Source organism: Amphiura filiformis, chromosome 16 (genome assembly GCF_039555335.1).
Source record: "Amphiura filiformis chromosome 16, Afil_fr2py, whole genome shotgun sequence".
Lineage (NCBI taxonomy): Eukaryota > Metazoa > Echinodermata > Ophiuroidea > Amphilepidida > Amphiuridae > Amphiura > Amphiura filiformis.
In genome coordinates this window covers 49,662,694-49,688,135 of record NC_092643.1, presented here as the reverse complement: position 1 = coordinate 49,688,135, position 25,442 = coordinate 49,662,694, and the positions used below count along the sequence as shown (strand labels likewise).

Sequence of the window (25,442 nt, the reverse complement as noted above, 5' to 3'; positions counted from 1 at the left end):
ACGCGTTCCTGTGATAAAGATAAAAAGGTCACGTCCCCATACTTTGGGTGCAATGAGCCCCAAACCACTTTTTAATATGAAATCATATATCTCATTAGACAATAAAAAAATATTTTTTGATCATTGATAGCTCAAGAAGTTGACCTTGACAAGAAATGTATGCATGCAAAATTTGAACTTGTTGGTGTTTATACTTTGGGTGCAATGAGCCCGTTGCGCATTTTTGTAAAATGCGAAACGGACGAATAACTTTTTACATTAATATATTTTGGGTAATTTCTTTGCAAAATATCATGTATCTTGACAACTCGCATTCCTGTGGTAAAGATCAAAGGTCACGTCCCCATACTTTGGGCGCAATGAGCCCCAAACCACTTTTTTAATATGAAATCATATATATCATTAGGCAATCAAAAATTATTTTTTGATCATTGATAGCTCAAGAAGTTGGCCTTGACAAGAAATGTATGCATGCAAAATTTGAACTTGTTGGTGTTTATACTTTGGGTGCAATGAGCCCGCAATGAAGCCGTTTCGCATTTTTGTAAAATGCGAAACGGACGAATAACTTTTTACATTAATATATTTTGGGTAATTTCTTTGCAAAATATCATGTATCTTGACAACACGCATTCCTGTGGACAATAATAAACACCAGCAAGTTCAAATTTTGCATGCATACATTTCTTGTCAAGGTCAACTTCTTGAGCTATCAATGATTAAAAATAATTTGTTATTGCCTAATGAGATATATGATTTCATATTAAAAAGTGGTTTGGGGCTCATTGCACCCAAAGTATGGGGACGTGACCTTTGATCTTTACCACAGGAATGCGAGTTGTCAAGATACATGATATTTTGCAAAGAAATTACCCAAAATATATTAATGTAAAAAGTTATTCGTCTGTTTCGCATTTTACAAAAATGCGAAACGGGCTCATTGCACCCAAAGTATAAACACCAACAAGTTCAAAATTTGCATGCATACATTTCTTGTCAAGGTCAACTTCTTGAGCTATCAATGATCAAAAAATATTTTTTATTGTCTAATGAGATATATGATTTCATATTAAAAAGTGGTTTGGGGCTCATTGCGCCCAAAGTATGGGGATGTGACCTTTGATCTTTATCACACGAATGCGTGTTGTCAAGATACATGATATTATGCAAAGAAACTACCCAAAATATTTTAGTGCAAAAGTTATTTGTCCGTTTCTGCATTTTACAAAAATGCGAAACGGGCTCATTGCACCCAAAGTATAAATACTAGCAAGTTCAAATTTTGCATGCATACATTTCTTGTCAAGGTCAACTTCATTAGCTATCAATAATTTTAAAATATTTTTCATTGGTTAATGAGATATATGATTTCATATTAAAAAGGGGTTTGGGGCTCATTGCACCCAAAGTATGGGGATGTGACCTTTGATCTTTATCACATGAATGCATGTTGTCAAGATACATGATATTATGCAAAGAAATTACCCAAAATATTTTCATGTAAAAAGTTATTCGTCCGTTTCGCATTTTACAAACGGGCTCACTGCACCCAAAGTATAAACACCAGCAAGTTCAAATTTTGCATGCATACTTTTCTTGTCAAGGTCAGCTTCTTGAGCTATCAATGATTAAAAAATAATTTTTTATTGTCTGATGAGATATATGATTTCATATTAAAAAATGGTTTGGGGCTCATTGCACCCAAAGTATGGGGATATGACCTTTGATCTTTATCACACGAATGCGTGTTGTCAAGATACATGATATTATGCAAAGATATTACCCAAAATATTTTAATGCAAAAAGTTATTCGTCCGTTTCGCATTTTACAAAAATGCGAAACGGGCTCATTGCACCCAAAGTATAAACACCAGCAAGTTTAAATTTTGCATGCATACATTCAAGGTCAACTTCTTGAGCTATCAATGATTAAAAAATAATTTTTTATTGTCTAATGAGATATGATTTCATATTAAAAATGGTTTGGGGCTCATTGCACCCAAAGTGTGGGGATGTGACCTTTTGATCTTTATCACACGAATGCGTGTTGTCAAGATACATGATATTATGCAAAGATATTACCCAAAATATTTTAATGCAAAAGATTCGTCCGTTTCGCATTTTATAAAAATGCGAAACGGGCTCATTGCACCCAAAGTATAAACACCAGCAAGTTCAAATTTTGCATGCATACATTTCTTGTCAAGGCCAACTTCTTGAGCTATCAATGATTAAAAAATAATTTTTTATTGCCTAATGAGATATATGATTTCATATTAAAAAGTGGTTTGGGGCTCATTGCACCCAAAGTATGGGGATGTGACCTTTGATCTTTACCACAGGAATGCGTGTTGTCAAGATACATGATATTATGCAAAGAAATTACCCAAAATATTTTATTGCAAAAAGTTATTCGTCCGTTTCGCATTTTACAAAAATGCGAAACGGGCTCATTGCACCATAGTGTAGGCCATTGCTGTCAGAGTGTACAAGGTTTATATTCCGTGGTTGTGTTTCTTGCAATTCATGAGATTTTCCTGCGGATAGTTCTTCACATTCATCTATGTTCACACGTTTCTCAACAACAACAACATTAACATAAAAAAAACTTAATGCAAGATGAGTCAACTATAGGCCTAATACCTGGATATAAGGTAAATTTATTAAATTTAACTTTAAAATGCTTAATAATTTAATCTAGGTCATTGAAACACATGAATAATAACAAATCATAAAAATCATAAACTAGTTAAGGGACACCTTAAAAATCGGTTTCGTTTCGTTTCGTTTCATTTCGCAAAATACAGTAAGCCTAATATGGTGCGATGCCCATGCTTAAATGCCACTAAATAGGCTTATGTAGGGTTATACCAATTTGCTTCATTATTACTAGACCTAATTACTTATTGTTCAAAAGGTTTAAGCCAATTAGCTGATTAAATACTTTTCAGTAAATGCTTTCAGTCATAAATAATCATTCCAAACCAGAAAGAATACAATATCCTTTCGTTTGTCACAATAGACTTTTGACTTTTATTAGCCTATGGGAAAAGGCATTACAGACATCATATTGGTACTAAATAATCTTTAGTTTTAAACTCGGCATAATAAAGGCCAAAAATCCATGTCTTATAGCTTCTTTAATCCATGTCTTCAATTCTCAAATGAAAAAAAAATGCCCTTTTTGCTGCATATTGGAATATGGAAATTTACAGTGGGTCTCTCCTATACACACAAAAAAAATCATATTTCTTCATATTCAAGAATATTTATGATCCCCTTTCAACCTGCAAATTAAAAAAGTATTTAAAAACATGTGTGATGTTTTCTCCAGTAGTTTTTCACTACGCTCGTTTTTTGAGTCGTTTGTTGTGTGATGTGTAAATGTTTACTCCAGTAAAGAGAAAGGGGAAAGAAGAAAAGAAAGAGAGGGAAGAATTTTAGTGCAGCTTCAAACAAATCTATAGGGCCTACTACTTTTATTATGAAATTTGTACTCTTGACACTGATTTTTAGCTTCTAATATGCCAAAATCAGAAGCTTCTAGGGCGGCCTGGACCCCACCCGTTTAACGCTTGAAGTTTTTGTAGTTTAACTCAATAATGGTAGGTCGTATATAGCACAAACTATACATTTTTTAATCCTTATCATCGGATTGGTATATCTTTCAACAAGATCAAAGCATTTTCACTTTTTTACCCGTGTGACCTTTCGTGACCTCTAGCGAAAAACACACCCTACAATTGGACTCCACTACCCCCTAGCAGTTATTTAGAGGGTCTATACTAACACCCCATGGTATCAAAAATTTGTAGACATTGGTGAACTCCACCATTTTTCAAAACCCCTTGCTTCTAGACTAATTAGGCCAAAGTTAGTTTAATTGTCAAAGTACAGCAGCGCAAACTTTTCCCTGGGTAACACCGTGCCTGTCCATAGTGGTGTAGCCTGGGGGGTCGGGTGGTGGGAGGGTCGATCACTATAAAATTTCAGTTAATATGAGATTAGAACGGTTTATTATTATTATATTCCAGTACACTTTCAAACATTTCAAATTATTCATCTGGTCCCATGGATCACAAAAACGTAAAGTATATGCGCGTACCACCCCCCTCCGACCATTAGGGCACAAAAGACCAAAAGGTTAGGGGTTTAAGAAAAAAGAATAGTTTGCAGTATGTTATATCTGGTTAGTATATAGATTACTCAGTAAAGAGTTAATATAATCAAATAGATTTTGTCTTTATTTATTGCCTCTCTTCTGAACGTTACATCACATATAGTGCAAACTATTCTTTGAAAGTGTGTATAGGAATGGTAGATGGGACCCAATATTTGTTTTTTAAGTAAAGGTAAATATTTTATACGGTTCTTTTAATGCCAGATAATTCAAGTCCTTTGACACCTTATTTAATAAGATAATTAGCTTGGACCCTTGCTGCTTACACACTCGGGGGTGGGGGGCATGGGTTTCTGACAAAATTTGTAAAACTTAAGGGATCCAAAATGAGCGTTTATTGCGTTTCGACAGTATTTTTTGTGGGACATGAGAGTACCTCAGACCTATCGAATTGCATTTTGAATACGAAGCATGTCTTTCTGATATCAAATAATTTTCATTTTTTTAAATCACAATATAATACAAATTTTATGACAAATTATAAAAATTTGATATTTTTCAAATTTTTGATATATAACAGTCCTCGAAGTAATTATATAAATCTAATGATATATTCTTAAAGTGTATGTAGCAGGGAGGAAAAGCCGACGGTCAATTGAAAATTTTGACTTTTCATATTGAAGATATGGATTTTTTTCCCAAAAAGACCTAATTTTTTTTGGTGTTTTGGGAAAAAAAATCCATATCTTCAGTACGAAAGGTCAAAATTTTCAATTGATCGTCGGCTTTTCATCCCACCTACATACACTTTAAGTATAAATCATCAGATTTATAAAGTTTACTTCAAGTACTGTTAAATATCAAAAATATCAATTTTAATGATTTGCCATAAAATGTGTATTAAATTGCGAATTTCAAAAATCAAAATTATTTGATATCAGAATGACATTCTTCGCATTCAGAATGCAATTCGATATGTCCGATGTGCTCTAATGTCCCAAAATAAATACTGTCCAAACGTTCATACCCCAGCCCTTAAAGGGGCATTTTCGTGATCCACAGCCTCATCCCCCCACTTTTCCCAAAAAAAGTTGAGATTTTTACACCACTGGATACCTCTGTCTACATAATGTTTATGTACCAAATCTGTCTTGCAGATTAATTAGTTAAGCAAAAATATCGTTAAATTTGAATTTCGTTCTGGTGCACCAGAACGAAATTACAACACATTGTCTATGGAGCAGTGTAATACACATAATCATGCATAACTCGCAAACGCAAAATCGGAATCAACTGAAATTTTGGAAATATTAAAGCTTTTTTCGTGGATATCTACTGAAAAATGTTATAAAAATAGGATGCTAGGATCACGAAATCCTCCTTTAAATTGAAAAAACACAAACTATACAAACTATGGTAGAAGACTGTTGGTACCGGGGGCGGGTACTTTAATATGTTCATTTGAATATAGGTAAACAATTACTAGCCCTTTATAATGCAGAACAATTAAAGCATTTTATTTCCTGACTACTTTGGCCGTATATGATGATCCTAATACTATATACCTCATAAATATTTATTAGGTAATCCAGACATCTTATTGGTTAATAACAACAGTGTCCGAGTACGGTATTTTGACTACTTCCCGTGCCTGTGCAATTACGCGTACGCAGGCATAACTTCCGTCCCCTACTATCACACATCACTACATCAGTGTCTCGATCCGTGCGTCACGGTTCCTTCAGACCATAGACTGTTACAGTCTATGTTCAGACAAAGCAATTAATGCTAAACAATGGCGATTCATCGATGTGTTTATCTGCAGCGTCTGCTGCAGTTATTTTGCCTAAATTATTGATGGATATATAAATAACATGTGAATTTGACGGTTTATGAAACAAACTGTTATTTATGGAATGTTAAAGAAAATTACAATAATATAAATCTAAATTGATTGAACAGAACGTTATAACTCCTCCAATAAAATCAGGTAAGCAAGATATTAAGCATATTTACCATGCCGGCCGGCACGCTGACCGAAGTGGTACTGGTGTGTTTTGACTTTTGTGTACGTTTTTACAGAGGTATTGAAAATATTTATGAGGTATAGTAAAACAAATACAACATGTTTGTTCCATTTTGGGGAAGTATTCAAAACTAGTCCCTCAGTGTTAGATGATATGACTACTTCCCTCAGCTGATGCGACAGGAAGTAGTCAAATCATCCATCACCGAGGGACCAGTAGTTTTGACTACTTCCTCTCAAAAACATGTTGTATTTGTATACTACTGTACAAATGAATAGAGAACATCGTGTCTCACTACTGATTCGAATTTAAACACAAGAATGGGAAAAAATGATAATGTTAACGTTTACTATTCATGTATGCAATTTGGTCCTTTTTATTCAATTAATTAACAAGTTATCTAGCAAACACAAAAACGTTATCAACATGTTTTGTTTTGTTTATAAACATGTTTTGGTTTTGGTCAAAAACGTTTAACGTTTAAATAATTTGCAGGTTATAAAAGGTCATGAAAATGTTTTCCAAATGTTTTATATGAAAAAATGTCAAATTTCAATGTCATTGGTATGGTTTCTCTTTTGTATGAATCCTTTCATGTCGAGTCTTGTCACTTCGATCTGAGAAACTCTTGTTGCAATATTTACATTGGTAAAGTTTCTCTTTGGTATGGATCATTTCATGTTGAGTCTTATAACCAACCCTTGAGAAACTCTTGTTGCAATATTTACATTGGTATGGTTTTTCTTTGGTATGACTCCTTTCATGTCGAGTCTTGACACTTGCCCATGAAAAACGTTTGTTGCAATATTTACATTTGTAAGGTTTCTCTTTGGTATGGATCCTTTCATGTCGAGTCTTGCCATTTCCCTGTGAAAAACTCTTGTTGCAATATTTACATTCATAAGGTTTCTCTTTGGTATGGATCCTTTCATGTTCAGTCTTGTGACCCACCCGTGAGAAATTCTTGTTGCAATATTTACATTGGTAAGGTTTTTCTTTGGTATGAATCCTTTCATGTCGAGTCTTGGCACTTGCATCTGAGAAACTCTTGTTGCAATATTTACATCGGTAAGGTTTCTCTTTGGTATGGATCCTTTCATGTTGAGTCTTGCTACCTACGTGTGAGAAACTCTTGTTGCAATAGTTACATTGGTATGGTTTTTCTTTGGTGTGAATCCTTTCATGTCGAGTCTTGTCACTTCTCTGTAAGAAACTCTTGCTGCAATATTTACATTGGTATGGTTTCTCTTTGTATGACTCCTTTCATGTCGAGTCTTGGCATCTGAACGTGAAAAACTCTTGTTGCAATATTTACATTGGTATGGTTTCTCTTTGGTATGAAGCCTTTCATGTTTAGTCTTATTAAACGACCGTGAGAAATTCTTGTTGCAATATTTACATTGGTAAGGTTTTTCTTTGGTATGACCTCTTTCATGCCAAGTCTTGTCACTTGCCCATGAAAAATTCTTGTTGCAATATTTACATTTGTACGGCTTCTTTTTCTTCTCATGATCACTGCATATTTGCTTCAATTTGATCTTTTCATCTGCCTGTGGTAAACTGTTGTCACTGTCCATTTTGATATTGTTAATTTCATTTGCTGATGTGATTTCATATGAAGTATATTCAATCTCTTTGTGAGTTACACATTTCATTCTTGTCACAGCAGGTGAATGATAGCGGCTATACACCTGTAATGTCATTCTATGTCTCAGTACATGATTTATGTAATATGTAAAATCACTGTAAAACCGTCTACAGTACTTACATTGGTATGGCTTCAAACATGTTGCATACCTTGACCTCTGTAAATGTTGAAATTGATGTCTACACTTCATGGTTCTGAAATAAGAAAATTCGAGAGATAATGATTATTGATAAAAGCAAAATTCTGCCATAAAAAAACCCATCCAGCCCCGCATCCAGCACGACATAAAATACATGACAACCGAAAGGTACCGTTTATATATTCATGAATATAATTTTTATTTGAGTCCAGGTTGACACCCAACACACAAATTAGTTACATTTTGGCAAAAATAAAACATTCACAGTTGGTGAATTTTTCTTCCCAGTCAAGAATTAGCAATGAAATCAAAGTTCCATTAATAGTAGTCTATACTGATCTACAGTCCAGCTAGGTACCTGCACATCACGGAGAGCAGTGTTTGCTTATGAGCTTATGAGCCTGTGTTATGAATGCATTGATAATAAACTCATCCCAAAAAGAAAGTATCCAGTTTGATTTTATTCCATAAGTCACTGATGAGGCCTTAAATCAAAACCTACTAAAAGTATGTTACAGATAATTTTTTTCCGCACAGTTTGATACCTCATTTGTTCAAATCAATGCAGAATTGATGACACAGTGACCATTTGATCTGAATGCAATTACCTCAATTTTAAAAGTTGCAGTAATTCCTATTGATTTGGTTCTGCTACTCAATTATGGGCAGATCAAGGGCGCATCAGACTCACGTCTCACTGAGAGCATGCGCCGAAGATGTCTGACAGTCATTGATGCAGCAGGAGGACATATCAGATATTGCCTGTGAAGAGTGAAGGGCAAACATTAAGGAAGGAGTAAAAGAGTATCTGCATTCAATAAAACACAATGAAGTGAAGTCAAAGAGTCTTAGTTCGTCTCTGTTATTGTGTACCTTTATGACGAATCTTGAGAAGCAGGAAAACCACATCAATAGGAATTACTGCAACTTTTAAAATTGAGGTCGTTGCAGTTAAAAGGTCACTGTGTCATCAATTCTGCATCGATTTGGACAAATGAGGTATCAAACTGTGTGGAATAAATTTATCTGTAACATACTTTTGGTAGCTCTTGATTTAAGACTACATCTTTGACTTATGAACCAAAATCAAACTGGATACTTTCTTTTTGGGATGAGTTTAGATTGAAGATTTGTATATAGAATTTTAATTTTAAAAAACCTTCAAATCAAACACCAGTGCTATATACTCTCCAGGATCACTGCATATATAGTGCATAGCATTCAATATTGCCCCTGGGCACTTTGAATTATGGGAAGGGCAACTGGAATTATGTCACCATTTAAAAAATATGTACCGTAATCGTCTAGATAATAGGTGCCATTAGCGGCCATTTTGGTTCCTACAAGATTTTAGGTTATAAGTTGAGCATACAATATATTCTGTAGTAAATTGATGGAATATGACAGTGATTGTTGTGGTATTATAATTATCCTTGATAGAATTAGACCATCACCAGGACTGACTCACTGTGTTCTTCTTGACCAAGACATGGGGCATGAGTTTCAACATCCATAAGTGCATCCATCTCGCTATTACCAACAAGCGCCAACCTCTTGACCATGCCTACACCATTGATGGGGATGTTATGGGGATGTTATCCCCAAGGAAAATTCTTGGGTACTTGGGTGTCACCATCACATCAAACCTGTCTTGGACCAAACACATAGAAGCCATCAGAGCTAATGCCTCTACGACGCTGGAATTGATATGCATACATGTAAACCTTGGACCGTGTGATGTCTCTGTCAAAGAGCAAGCGTACCAGAGCCTCGTTAGACCGCAACTCGAATACGCATCCACAGCGCACAGTGTTGACGTCCTATACGATAAATATAAATTTAATACTCCGTTGGTGAGCGACGGGCGAGTGGTATTTCACCGAACGCAATAAAAGGAATTCTATCTGATTGGCTAGCAATCGATCGCTTAGGTCGCTTAGTAGTCAACTACAAACTCAAAACTGAGCAACGTATTCAATTCGATTGAAATCGATATTCTATTATTGCCGTAGATAAAGAGAGTGATAGTGTGTCAATAATGTACATTGTATTGCAGCTGGATTTTATATGCATTCCTTTATATTATTATTTTCTCAATGAGTTGAATATGATCACAATTTTTACCCAGGATTTCAAATTTTTACCCGCAAATTGCAGTTAAACATATCCACAGCAAAATACCGGTCCTCACTAATTAGTGTATTTAATTTCCAGTTAGTGTATTTAAGATAAAACCTGACAACAAATAAAATTTTCTTGCAATAGAAATATCATATGGGATACTGATATGGTAGGCCGCAACCGCCACAACGTGGAGCTGCTACGCATAGCTGACTTGGAGCCAAATTGACCAATCATGATCATGTTAGAGTTTTTCATAACTCGGAGGTAAAACTGACCAATTAAGTACGACTTACTCATTACGTGAAGCGAATTTATTCATTAAGAATTTGCCAGACGAGCGTCACGTAGTTGCAAGATATCCTCGGTCACGAAAGTTATGATTCAAAAAGTAGTTTATGAAAAGTACGAACTGACTTATTGTTAAGATGGACATGCACTCATAAGAAACTCATACAGTATTGTACATAACTATATAGCTAGGCAGAGTGGTGGTAAACTATGCACACAGTTCTGCGATCTGCAGTGTATCGCCGGGAGCTAATTTGTATAAGGGGTGGTGCAATAATTATGTGTACCCTGGGGTGAATTCTCAAAATGGTCTGCCAAAAATCGCTTGCCCCCCCTTTCGACGTGCCAAAAACCTTTGCCCCCCTTTGACGTGCCAAAAATCTTTGCCCCCCTTACACATGCAAGATTTTGGGGAACCCGAATTTAAAACCTTAAATTGTCCTAACATATAATGCGAAAAGCGCAGCGAGCAGGAAATTTTGCATATTTGAACGTGTTCAGAACGTTTTCCACGCCTTTTAGGGCGTAATATAGAAACGGTGCCCAAAATATCTGTGCCAAAAATTGCTTGCCCCCCTTTCGACCTGCCAAAAATCGCTTGACCCCCTTTTGACCTGCCAAAAATGCTTGCCCCCCCTTTGGCCTGCCAAAAATCTTTGCCCCCCTATAATTCACCTTCGGGGTACACATAATTATTGCACCACCCCTAACTTGGGCGGTGTCCCTGCGGAATTCGACCTTCAGCAAACTGCAAACCAGTTCGGATTTACTTTATATACTAGTAGTAGGCCATACATACAGTAGTTACTGTCCGTTTTCCTATACACAATACTCAGTGCGCTCACCATTGACGCGTGACCTCTACAAATAGTGTATGTTAGAAGTATAGGCCATTGCCTAGTTGACGTCACTGTGTAAAAAATAACCGGCCAATATTTAAAGTATTCTCTGAAATTCTAGAAAATATAGTTTTGTAACATGTCCTAAATTTTTAGCTAATTTAGGTGTTTGGAAATATTGGTACTTTAGTGTTTAGGAAGGATATGTAAACGACAGATAACACCAAAAAATATGAAGAAATTATTTCTAAACCGTGTTAAGTCATTAAGCTTCTCATTTTCAAGAACGCTGGTTAACAATAAGCAGACTATTGTCTCATTTCGTAAACAAAAGCCCACAGTATTGTTACCTTGCGTTCGCTTTATAATCGTTCACCCAACTGAAACTCTAATACCAGCTCATTGCTCATTGCACAGGTAAAACAGACACAAGTGCAGTGTGTATTTAACCAGAGAAGATCTGATGTAACATAGTTGAGCTGTTTTCATTGAGTGTTATCTTGGTTTAATAGCTTTTAATGGGGTTTAAGTCCTTCAAAGGTCGTGGTGAATTCTACTGTAGACATGACTGCAGCATGATTATTTTAAAGTCAACAACATTCAACAATATGATCACCGTGATAGTATGACAGTATCAGTACCGTGGGTACGTTGTGGCGGTTACGGCCAGCCATATACTGATCATGAGAAAATCGTAAAAACATAGAATAGAAACAGTGTGGCAGGCTCTCAAAATCTCAAATTGTATGCTTAGCCTAAGTCGCTCGGCCTATCTCGAATAAAATCACCATGCGTAGCTGTTGAAAAACGTGAGGATTCATCGTACTATCACGGCAATTTTTGACACGAAGATATAGTGATGATGACGGTGTGTGCTGTAATACTGTAAGTGCAACTGTTCCATTTCCAAAAATTCAACAGACGAGAAATATACACAGACATTTTGAGTAAATGGTGACAACCACTATAAAATTTCAGTTACTAGTAGTACCGGTATGGGATAAGAATGGTTTATTATTATTATTCCAGTACGCTTTCAAACATTTCAAATTATTCATCTGGTCCGATCCCATGGATCACAAAAACGTAAAGTATATGCGCGTACCTCCTCCCCCTCTGACCATTAGGGCACAAAAGACCAAAAGGTATATTTGCTTGTAGGGGTTACAAACTTATGGTTCCTCTAGTTTAGGGGATTAAGAAAAAAGAATAGTTTGCAGTATCTGTTATATCTGGTTAGTATATAGATTACTCAGTAAAGAGTTAATAAGTTCACATAATTATATAGATTTTGTCTTTATTTATTGTCTATAGCCAAATGGGGGAGCAATTTTGGCAAGCTGAGAGGGAGGGCAAGCAATTTTGGCACACATTCAAAGGGCGATTTGAACTAAAACACTCTAAAAGGAAAGCTAAGGAAAACAGTACAGAAACGGTAGAATATGCAAATTTTCCTGTTCGATGCACTCACAATATATGTCTACTCTAGACCATTTAAGGTTTGCAAATTGGGATCCAAACATTTAGCATGTGCAAGGGGGGGGGGGTGCAAAGATCTGTCGGTAGGCCGGGGATTTTTGGCACGCTGTTTGGAGCTCATAATAATTGCAATATCTATGTACATGTACAGATCTGTTCCTTACCTAAAAATTCTTGTTGCAATGTTTACATTGGTAAGGTTTCTTTGGAATCCTTTCATGTCTAGTCTTGTGACCTGCGTGTGAGAAATTCTTGTTGCAATATTTACATTGATAAGGTTTTTCTTTGGTGTAATACCTTTCGTGTTCAGACCTGCCTCTTAAAAACTCTTGTCACAAGATTTGCATTTGTACGATTTATCTTTGGTATGGATCCTTTCACGTCTACTCTTTTCGTTTCCACCAGAGACACCCTTGTCACAATATTTACATGGTAATTAAGGTTTTTCTTTGGTATAGATCCTTAATTTCATGTCTAGTCTTTTCACTTCCACTAGAGAAACTCTCAATTGCATATTTACATTGATAAGGTTTCTCTTTTATATGAATCCTTTCAAGTCGAGTCTTGTCATTTGTCTGCAAGAAACTCTTGTTGCAATATGTACATTTAGCATGTTTAGGGTATGGTTTGTCTTTGGTATGAATCCTTTAATGTTCAGTTTTGATATGTGCCCGTGAGAAACCCTTGTTGCAGTATTTACATTATTGGTAAGGTTTCTCTCTTGTATGAATCCTTTCATGTCGAGTCTTGCTATTTGCCCGTGAGAAACTCTTGTTGCAATATTTACATTGGTATGGTTTCTCTTTGGTATGAATCCTTTCATGTACAGTCTTGTTATATGCATGTGAGAAATTCTTGTTGCAATATTTACATGGGAAAGGTGTCTCTTTGGTATGAATCCTTTCATGTCGAGTCTTGTCATTTGCCCGTGAGAAACTCTTGTTACAATATTTGCATTTGTATGGCTTCTCTTTCATATGAATTATCCTTTCATGTTCAGTCTTGCTACCTGCCTGTGAGAAACTCTTGTTGCAATATTTGCATTGGTATGGTTTCTCTTTTGTATGAATCCTTTCATGTTGAGTCTTGTGTTGTGCCCTTGAGAAACTCTTGTTGCAATATTTACATTGGTATGGTTTTTCTTTGGTATGAATCATTTCATGTACAGTCTTCTCATATAACCGTGAGAAACTCTTGTTGCAATATTTACATTGGTATGGTTTCTCTTTTGTATGAATCCTTTCATGTATATTCTTGTTATTTGCCCTTGAGAAACTCTTGTTGCAATATTTACATTGGTAAGGTTTATCTTTTGTATGTATCCTTTCATGTCGAGTCTTGTCATTTGTCTGTGAGAAACTCTTGTTGCAATATTTACATTGGTATGGTTTCTCTTTGGTGTGAATCCTTTCATGTCGAGTCTTATTATTTGCCTGTGAGAAACGTTTGGTGCAATATTTACATTGGTATGGTTTCTCTTTGGTGTGAATCCTTTCATGGTTGGTCTTGGCACTTGCATTTGCGAAACTTACATTGCAATATTTACATATTTTCTTGTTCACCTCATGTTTAGTATGAATCCTTTCATGACTACGCTTGTGACATGCATATGAGAAATTCCTCATGCAGTATTTACATCTGTATGACTTCTTTTTCTTCTCATCTTTTTCATCTGCCTGTGGTAAACTGTTGTCACTGTCCTCTTTGATATTGTTAATTTCATTTGCTGATGTGACTCCTCTATTTATTTCACATAAAGTATATTCAATCTCTTTGTGAGTTACACATTTCATTCTTGTCACAGCAGGTGAATGATAGCGGCTATACACCTGTAATGTAATTGTATGTCTCAGTACATGATTTACGTAATATGTAAAATCACTGTAAAACCGTCTACAGTACTTACATTGGTATGGCTTCAAACATGTTGCATACCTTGACCTCTGTAAATGTTGAAATTGGTGTCTAGACTTCATGGTTCTGAAATAAGAAAATTCCAGAGATAATGATTACAGATTTCCTTGATAAAAAGCAAAGTTCTGCCATAAAAAAAACCCATCCAGCACGACATATATAATACATAACAACCGAATGGTACCGTTTATATATGAATATAATTTTTTATTCGAGTCCAGATTGATACCCAACACATTCAAATTAGTTACATTTTGACAAAAATAAAACATATTATTTACAGTTGGTCATTTTTTCCTCCCAGTCAAGAATTGGCGATGAAATCAAAGTTCCATTTAATAGTAGTCTACACTGATGATCTACAGTCCACACAATGAAATCAAAGTTCCATTTAATAGTATTCTACACTGATGATCTACAGTCCAGCTACGTACATGCACATCATGGAGAGTAGTGTTTGCTTATGAGCCTGTGTTATGAATGCATTGATAATAAATTGAAGATTTGTATATATATAGAATTTTGATTTAAAAAACATTTAAATCTAACACAAGTGCTATGCTGTCTGGGATCACTGCACATCTGCATATATAGTGCATAGCATTCAATATTGCCCCTGGGAACTTTGAATTATAGGAAGGGCAACTGGAATTATGTCACCATATAAGAAATATGTACCGTATCCTAAGGTTACTTCAAGATTTTAGGTTATAAGTTAAGTATACAATATATTCTGTAGTAAATTGATGGAATATGACAGTAATTGTTGTGGTATTACATGCTTGATAGAATTAGACCTTCACCAGGACTTAGCTGTGTTCTCCTGGGCCAAGACAAGGGGCATGAGTTTCAACATCCATAAGTGCATCCATCTCGCTATTACCAACAAGCGCCAACTTCTTGACCATGCCTACACCATTGATGAGGATGTTACACCCAAGGAAAATTCCACCACATACTTGGTGTCACCATCACATGAAACCTGTCTTGGACCAAGCACATAAAAGCCATCAGAGCTAATGCCTCTATGACGTTGGGATTGGATTGATACGCATAAACCTTGGACCGTGTGATGTCTCTGTCAAAGAGCAAGCATACCAGAGCCTTGTTAGACCGCAACTCGAATACGCATCCATAGCGTGGAACCCTTACTCCAAGAGTGACAAGAACAAAGTGTGTAACAGCAAGCAACTTGATTTGCAGTACGAGACTACAGAAGAACATCAAGTGTCTCTGCAATGCTGAACACACTCCAATGGGACACACTGGAGGATAGAATATTCCTTGCCCAAGCGACCATGTTCTATAAGATCTACAATGGTGCTGTCAACATCATTGGGACATCACCATCCCCCAGCACACATCGTCATCATGACATCATCCCTATATCTTTGTGTTAAAAATTGCTGTGATAGTACAGCGAATCCTCTCCTTTTTTAACAGCTACGCATCGCGATTTTGTTCGAGATAGGCCTAGCGACTCAGGCTAAGCATACCATGACTATCATATGAGATACCACAGCGTTTCTATATTCTACACATTATTATGATGTGCGTATGCTCTAATACCCCATATGATGTTTCTATTACAAGAAAAAAATTTGTTTTCAGGTAAAACCAGGGTTTTGTTTCCAGTACACTCACTCGAAAAGCAGTACACTAATTAGCGGGGCCTTGCAGCTTGCTGTGGATATCTTTTACTGCATTTTTAAAGTAAAAAATTTGAAATCCAAAGTAAAAATTGAGATATATTTAAGGGATCTAAAATGAGCGTTTATTGCGTTTTGACAGTATTTTTTGTGGGACATGAGAGCACTCAGACCTGTCGAATTGCATTCTGAATACGAAGCATGTCTTTCTGATGTCAAATAATTTTCATTTTTGAAAATCACAATATTATACAAATTTTATGACAAATTATAAAAATTTGATATTTTTCAAATTTTTGATATATAACAGTCCTCGCAGTAAATTTTATAATTCTAATGACATATTCTTAAAGTGTATGTAGCAGGGAGGAAAAGCCGACGGTCAATTGTAAATTTTGACCTTTCATATTGAAGATATGGATTTTTTTCCCAAAAAGACCTAATTTTTTGGGTGTTTTGGGAAAAAAATCCATATCTTCAATACGAAAGGTCAAAATTTTCAATTGATCGTCGGCTTTTCATCCCACCTACATACACTTTAAGTATAAATCATTAGATTTATAAAGTTTACTTCAAGTACTGTTAAATATCAAAAATATCAATTTTTAATGATTTGCCATAAAATGTGTATTAAAAGGCTTAATTTCAAAAAATCAAAATTATTTGATATCAGAATGACATTCTTCGTACTCAGAATGCAATTCGATATGTCTGATGTGCTCTAATGTCCCACAATAAATACTGTCCAAACGCTCATACCCCAGCCCTTAATTTTGAGAATGACAATTATACTTCATAGGTATAAAGGAACGCGTTTAGCCCATCAGTTAATGTTCCAGGTGCACGTCCTATAACACAATGCATTAAGGGTGTGAGTGAGTCCCGGGAATTCGAGTCCCGCCCGATATCTATTACCCGGCAGGAAATTCCCTGCCCGGTACCAAATTTAATTTTTTTTTTTTTTTTAAATAATTTTTTTCAAAGTTTTTTTTGGTTTTGTAGTGTCTCTGGATACAGGGTGTTGACACTGTGCAGCATTTGAAACCAATCCAGAGGCCAGAGGTCTGCATCATCTCCAGTTTCACTATGCCAGGTTATCACAAATCTCAACACGTACAGTACCGGTACTCCTTTTACCCCCGGGTGATACTAATCTGGAACATCCTACTATTCATTGGAAGCAGTTACAGCAACAACAAGACACCAGGGCTTCAGTTTCAAGCAGCTTTACCAACCATTCAAGACTAGCCTCCTGGTTCCATCAACTGGTGGTAACTCCCGCAGCGCCCTATGCCTATGATCTTCTTCAGCTTTTGTTGTTCACCGTTTTTGTATAAATTGCACTTGGACCGCACTACACCATTCAACATCCGGGACAGCCAGATTTGCTTTTAAGGATGATACAGTTCTGCAGTTCATACAATGTATCAAGAATCAAGACCGGTCCGCTAGTATATTATTCTCCTTCGCCATCAGTGTAAATCTACTAGTACTATTACTTCACATAGTGAGATAGCGAGATAAAACTAATTGGCAATCAGTCATGCCACAATGACAGAGGAGATTATAATTGACGAACATGCATGCGACGCGTTAATAGTAATGTCATGATTGTTGTAACCAATCGACCCGGCATTTCGACATTGCCGCCTCTTAATGAACTCTTGCCTTCCTGGTTGAACCAACAACGTATACCGTGTGCACCAGGCCCGTACGCAGGCTTTCATTTGGGGGGGGGCGGATTTTGAAAAAGTGGACCTTTTTTTCCAAATTTTGTGAAAAGTGGACTTTCTTCCTAAAATTTGGAGCTTTTTGTCCAAAAAAGCGTAAAACCCTGATTTTTTTTGTTTCGCACGCCGCAAATTCTGATATTTTCAGACTTTTTGTATATTTTTCCAGATTTGGGGGGTGCGTCGCACCCCCCGTACCCCCCCTGCGTACGGGCCTGGTGTGCACACTATTAAACTCCTCAGTGGCAGCTGAGATTGGATTAAGCTCTTCCTTTCTCTTGACCCAAAGCGGGCTGACATTTTGGCAAGTTTGCATTAGTATATCTGGTAAAATACTCACTTTAGAAACATGTGTCACTGATGTAGGTATGCTAGGTGAATTCAAATTTGCCATCAAACTGCATCATTTTATCAAATCAAAGCCCTTGAGTAAACAAAGCCAAAACTGAAAACCATTTTTTCATAGCACTTTCCGTAGCAAAGTTACATCTTGTCAAAGATTGACTTTCATCAAAAAGTTTCAGCTAGCAAAATTCCCCAAAACGGCATTTCGGGGTGTTTCTAGATCTTAGTCTCATTATGATAGCAGCTTTTTTAATGGAACTGCTATCCAAATCCTCTAAAATTCCATGTGCGAAAGTGACTTATCACCATAAAAATCATATATTTGGGTCAAGTGAAGTATAGACAACATATTTAAGAAGGTTTCCTTCTTAAAAAGCTTCTTTTAAATTTCAATGTAAATTTGTATTGCCGGTTTAGGCCATTTTGACTGACTAGCAAATGTGTTAACTGAGGTTTCCCTGTCATACCTAACTGATTGTATGTCATCTGTGATATTGCTCAACATATTCTACGCATCAGCTTTTGTCCAAAGAAATATTTAAAAAGTTGATTTTTGAGTGATTTTTATGAGCAGCGAAAAATCCACTCCATGACTATGTACATGTGCCGTGAGTTCCAATTATTGATTTGGAACTACATCAGGACCCAAGCGTGTCTCCACACGGTCGGAGCGACCGTTTAAACAAACAAACTCCGAGATTAAACTCTGAACACAATCTCAGTGTTCCTGTTCTTTTATTTGCCTCCCATTTAATACTCTGCAATTTTCAATGCTCTATTCAATCTCCAAGTTGCACTGAGCACAGATATAAGTCGATAGAGTTACGTGTAATATTCAAGTTTGATACGTAAGCTTACCTATACTGCTAGATGCTGTAGTCAGTCAGGTGTCGATAGCACTCAGTGAGTCAGTGAAGCTGATCTCCCTGCTAATTCTACTTCTATTGCAATTCGATTGAATTACACAAGTAAAGAGTGTGCACATGAATGCTTGTCATAGATGCAATCATAGAGGTATAATAAGAGCATTAATCATGTTTTATAAATTTTTTACATAAATTCAGGGCGGCCAAAAACATTTTTCTAGATTGGGTTACGAGCTGTCCGTTAAGCTATGGGCGCACACCACCAAATAGTCCGCCTGCTGACACCAACTAGGTACATATTTATGCAATATTCAAAATACTAGAAGATATCATGATATGGTGTAACAATTAACTTTTTAATGAACATTTGGTATAGTTTGGGAGAGTGAGCATGAAAATGTGGCATAGTTTGGGAGTGGATTATTTTCTCAATCTGAGGACCACAAAATCAAACTAGTGGCAAATGGTGGTCATAGACCACAAACCTAGCTGGGGCATGTCCCGGGGCATGTTGGTGTTTTAGAGGTATCTGACCCCTGCAAAATGTTCCAAAAATGTTCCCCTGGTCATGAGGTTTGGTGAGTCCCATACTCCTTACAGACGCACAGAAAATTAAATTCTAAGATTTGACCCAGATAACCTTTGACCTCATGATCCCTGCACAGCGTTCCAAAGTGTTCCCCTGGTCAGTAAGTTTCTTGTCACAAGAGTTTGAGCCCCGTATCCCTTACAGATGTCCAGAAAATGCATTTAGAAAATTTGACCTCTGCATGACCTTTGACCTGACCCCTGTAAAATGTTCCCCTGATCATGATATTTGTTGTCACTGATTTTGAGCCCCACACCCCTTACAGATGTTGAGATAAGGCAATTGTAAGATTTTACCCCTTAATGAACTTTGACCCCAATTCTGAGTGCAAGGTATGGGCACTGGGTAAAGCCGATGCACATGTGTAAGTGACGTCATTTTACTATGTAATATGTGGCAGAAGAAGCATTTTGAAGGTATTTGGTTATATACCGAAATTGCCCCTTTAATGACCTTTGATCCCAATTCTGTTTGCACCCTATGGGCACTGGATATAGCCGATACATATGTGCAAGTTACGTAATTGTAGGGTGTAACATGTAGGAGGAGAAGCATTTTGAAGTTTGTTGCCACAAGAAGAAGAAGAAGAAGAAGAATCGGATAGCAAAACAGTACCTAGCTCGGGGGGTTGAAAAACCCCCAGCTAGGTAACTAGCTTGAACTGGTCCACCAGAAAAATATAACTTTTATGGTTATGCCCCCGGGGGTTATGCCCTGCGAATAAAAATTTATTTATTATTTTACACAGGGCTGTCAACTTTTTGGAATTGCTTGGCGTGAGACAGAAACGTACCGAAATTTGCCGACTCCAATGTTCATTTTGACCGACGATTATTTGAGCTACGGCGCTCAAGAATGGGTAAAGCGGGAACAACAAATTATTCATGACGATGCGTGAGATTTTACTCATTTTACAGCTTTTTGCGTGAGATTTACTATCTGGGCGTGAGATTATACTACCTTGGCGTGAGACCGTGAGAAAGTGACCCAATGCGTGAGACTCACGGCCAATGCGTGAGAGTTGACAGCCCTGTTTTACAGGGTCTCAGCTAGCCACCCGTCTGGGCGTCATTTCAGCCTGACGGGGAGATTGCTCCTGGGACGGGCAAAATTAATGCCTTTGACAGATGCTAGATTATAAATTGTATGTTTTGAGAAGCTAATTGAACTTTTTAGTAAACCCAAACAAGGCAATATTAGCACATATTTGAACTCTTTGAACCCCCAATGGGCTATAGACGTCTGGTACTAAGTTTTGAAGGTCAAATTAGGACAGGCAATTTTATTCAAATGACGGGCAACCCTCAATTTCTAGCTATAGGCCTATAGGCCCGGCCTATAGGGTGAAACCAATTTGCTTCATTATTACTAGACCTAATTAATTATTCAAAAGGCTTAATTAGTACTAATTAGCTGATTAAATACTTTTCAGTAAATGCTTTCAGTCATAAGTAATCATTCCAAACTAGAAAGAATACAAAATTTTCGTTTGTCACTTTAAAACTAATATTTACTTTCAGTTCTGAAAAAGTGAAAATTGACTTTGTCATTAGCCTATGGGAAAAGGCATGGACAAGCCTACAAACTAACATGCTCGTTAGTTAATTAATGAGATGAAATTACACAAAGTACATAATTATTAAGTTGCTACAATTACCGACATCCGTCAAATTGGTACGAATATGTCTACTCTTTACTAGGCGACTCAGGCTAAGCATACCATGACTATCATATGAGATACCACAGAGTTTCTATTACGATTTGTGCATGCTCTAGTACCCCATATGATGTTGCCATTACAAGAAAAATCGATTTGTTTTCAGGTAAAACCCAGGTTTTGTTTCCAGTACATTAACTTGAAATGCAATTCACTAATTAGCGGCGACTGCTGTTTGTTTGTTGTGTATATATAATTTTACTGCATTTTATCCGTAAAGATTTTTAAATCGCCGTAAAAATTGTGATATATTTAATTTTGAGAATTACAATTATACTTTATATAAAGGAACACGTTTAGCCCATTCAGTTAAGACCAGGTGTTTGTATAGATTATTCAATCACAAGTCCTAGTTATAACACAATGCATATGTAAACTTTCTTTATCTGTGTCAATAATAGAATATTGATTTCAACGGAGTATGGAGCTGTATGGAAAAATATTTAGGGAGTTGACACTGTGTGTGTCCACACATCCAGCAACCTACAAGTTTGTTGACTTTGATCATAAAATGAATTAGCAGGCCCATAGGCAGGATTTTTTGTGGGGAGGGGGGTGCTAATTTTGAACAAATGGACTTTCCAAGGGGAATTTTGTGAAAAGTGGACTTTCTTCCCCAAATTTGGACCTTTTTCACAAAAAAAGCTTTAAAAATCCGATGATATCCTACCTACAAATGAATAAGGCATATTGAGTCTCACTATTGACTCGCATTTATACAAGAATGGGAAAAAATACAATATTTATGTTTACTGTATGTGTATGTATTTTATTTGATTTAAAAAAAAATTAATTAACCACAAAGAAGACGAAGAAGAAGAAGAAAAGAACTAAAATGTTATAAACATGTGTTACTATAATATGTTTTTGTATAATCTTCTAAATATCATGTAAATATTTTGTATAAATCTGGTAAATATTTGACTCTATGCATGCCGGGTATGCATGAGGGCCTGCTTGGAAAGAATTGAACTGAAGCCTAGTTTAAATCCCTCAATAAAGATTTCACAAATCAGATCAAAAAGATGAAGACCTAAATCGAATAAGATCAGGATGTAACTGCAATATAGTGCGAGGGTGATAAGTTTAAGGTTTGGTGTGAAGGCAAGTGTCCGGGGGGGGGTTGTACTCAGTACAAATGACCATACGGGGACGTGCTGCAAACATGGGTAGCATTTTGGCCTTTTGGTATATCAATGACCCCTTTTTCTAGGCCAATTGTGTTGGTATATAGATGGGTCCTTTTTCAAAATTTTGTCAATTTCTTTGGAAAATAGCCCCATTGTAGACAACATTTTTAGAAAAAGTTGTAAACATTAAAACAATTTCGGTTAAATTTGGCCGAAAATTTTTGAATTTTGGTATATCGATGAGTCCAAATTTCTTGAAAACTTGGTATATTGACTGGGTCCACTTTCAAATTCTCAGAGACACACCCCTACAAAAAAATACTTGAGTAGACCTACCCCCCTCTGGGGCAAGGGTACCCATTTGACAAAAGTTCTTTACTTTCCTTCATTGCTTGTGTTTGTTTTCTTATATTGTCAGATTTGGTACATATTGAGCCGTATTTCCATATGAGTGATGCTATGGGTGCTGTAACAGTGTGTGCTGAAGACCCTCCTAGACCATATGATACCGGATTCATTCTCACTGTGTAAGTTTGAAATAACTTGACCCTTTGTGCCATGGTCATCTCAAAACGTGGTTCTACCCCAAAATGCATATTGTACGATAATATGCGTTCTTGAGCCTTCTGGCTCTGGTGCGGTTCTAGAAAAATACAAAAAAACAAAAATGCCCTTTTTGCAGGAAGAACTTTTGGGAGGAAGATGGCAGATCTATCCAAAGGGTCAATAAGAGCTAATAAGAGACTGTTCACAAACACTTGTTAGGGGGGTGGCCTTATGGAAAAAGGGGGCCTTACAAATTGCGACCCTCCTAGGGGGGCTGAAAAAAAATGACCACAAATTTTCCTGGGAAAACTGAGTTTATATGCTTTTCTATGGGGTTGACCCATAATTTTCATGTCAAAAAGGGGGCCCTGAAATTTTAGAGATCTCAAAAGGGGCGGGCCCCGAAAAATTTTTGTGTTGAATTTTTTTTGGATCAGGCCCCCCTAACAAGTGTTTGTGAACGGTCCCTAAGCACAGGGAAGGGGGTTGCATGTGAGCACACTTAGGGGCTGAGTGTGGCTGAACGACTGGTTTTACATGATCTTGCAGAAAATCAGGGGGCTAAAATCACAAAAATCATCCTTGGCCATATAGGGTTTTGATCTGTCATAGAAATGTCAGGATTGTTAACTCACAAGTATCAGTGGCGTACTGAAGGGGGGATAAGTCCTCTGGGACAAAATAACAGGACAAAATTGACTAAAATTTGTGGAGTGTTTTCTTGGCCTGTTTCAACTAAAAATGTTTTGGCACATTTTAACCCCCAGCCCAAATTGCATATTTATCCCATTTATGTCATTCTGTGAGCTGTTCAATCTGGGGCTAGTGGCCAGAGGAATACATTGGGCTATTCCATTTAAAATTCACATTCCCCTGTGGAAGATTTTGGAAATATCTGCCACATTGGGCTATTCAATTTGAAATCCATATTCCCCCTGTGGAAGATTTTCCAAACTGATCTTCTACAGGGGGAGTGAGGATTTTAAATGGAATAACCGGCCCATTGGAGTGGTTTTCAATCAGATTTGTGATCTGCTCCCACAAAATGAGCATAAAGTCACCAGGCAACTATAGAGGATACAGTCCAAAATTCAATAGAAAATAAATTTAAAAGAAATTCTGGAGGAAATATGATTTTTGAAGACAAAGCAAGGAGCCATCTTAACATGTTTGCTATGATTTTAAAGGGTATGAAATAAGAATTTAAAATCTGGAATATCTCAGGAAGTCGTTTTGGCAATAAGCCCAATCGGCATTGGAAGTTTGCAATGCATTGTAGGACAGTTTTTGCAGTTTTAGGACACTTTGTCCTTTGACCTTTCAGAGAATTCAGAAATATTGGGTTTTTGTACGTACAAAATATAATCTAAAATGTTTTACAATATTTAAAACAAATATAAAAAATATTAGTATTCTATAAATTAATTATTTTGTATTTTTAATGATCAAAATTGTGACAATAATAAAAAAATTAATAATAATTACATCAATTTTCCCGATATGTCAGCGGTCAAAGTGTCCCAAAACTGCTCTCAAAAACCGGAAATTAGAATAGCGATTGGGCTTATTGTATGCTAATTTTAAGAGAGCAGGTCACAATTAAACAATTTTGAAATTTCACCCCTGTATCAGGTGGTGTCCCTTTAAAATGAAAATTTAAAAATTTCACATGCAGCATATACGAACTTGGCACCCTCAGGTTGACTTACAACACCTTACTGTTAATTTGGATTAGTCATATTAATATAGACCAATCTAACACTACAAAACTATGCAGTTATTGCTGCTTACCAGCCTGGGCTTGCCAATACTGTATCTCAGGCCTTGGTTAAAAACAATGTTCTCATGTTAAAATAACTTAATTTGAACATAGCCTTGTTTCATCATATTATCCGTTAGACCAGAGAAGATGAGAAAAGAGGAGATCGCTCGAACATATAATCCGATTACCCACAGTTAACCTCTATTCACTTTTCTTTGTTTGGGGTACTTAAAACACCACTTGAAACTTCCTTTGTGGTAATCTGTTCATCCGCCACACGCTCGTCTGATTTGGTAGTTCTCTCCAGTGGAGAAAATATTCCACACACGGAAGTACATCGTTAAAGTCCCAATTTTGCAGTCAAATCATGCTTTTTTTGTTTAAAAAAAATAATACTAACCAGGGTGACCATGATTTTTAAACGAGTGAAGAAGCATTATATATATTGCAACTCCCATTAAAAAATCAAAAAATTGTTAAGTTATGGAAAGTCAAGCATAATTAATTTTCCAGTCAAATTAATATAAGGT

General features: G+C 36.4%; 2 protein-coding genes and 1 long non-coding RNA gene across 3 annotated transcripts in view; 2 read left to right on the top strand and 1 right to left on the bottom strand.

Annotated features, from left to right (window-relative positions):
• The window catches only part of LOC140136145 (uncharacterized), a 269,844-nt gene that overhangs the window by 108,005 nt on the left and 136,397 nt on the right, over positions 1-25,442 (top strand). The window lies entirely within an intron of this gene.
• Positions 1-25,442, bottom strand: part of LOC140136422 (uncharacterized) — a 123,299-nt gene that overhangs the window by 21,583 nt on the left and 76,274 nt on the right. The window contains exons 2-4 of the mRNA XM_072158147.1: positions 13,372-14,644; positions 9,581-9,754; positions 6,715-7,407 (exon numbers count right to left, since the gene is read on the bottom strand). Coding sequence (XP_072014248.1) covers positions 6,715-7,407; positions 9,581-9,754; positions 13,372-14,640 — 2,136 coding nt within the window. The 5' untranslated portion in view covers positions 14,641-14,644. The remainder of the gene's footprint in view (positions 1-6,714; positions 7,408-9,580; positions 9,755-13,371; positions 14,645-25,442) is intronic.
• Positions 1-25,442, top strand: part of LOC140136137 (nose resistant to fluoxetine protein 6-like) — an 80,193-nt gene that overhangs the window by 31,034 nt on the left and 23,717 nt on the right. Inside the window, exon 4 of the mRNA XM_072157842.1 lies at positions 23,023-23,131. Within this exon, the coding sequence (XP_072013943.1) occupies positions 23,023-23,131 (109 nt within the window). The remainder of the gene's footprint in view (positions 1-23,022; positions 23,132-25,442) is intronic.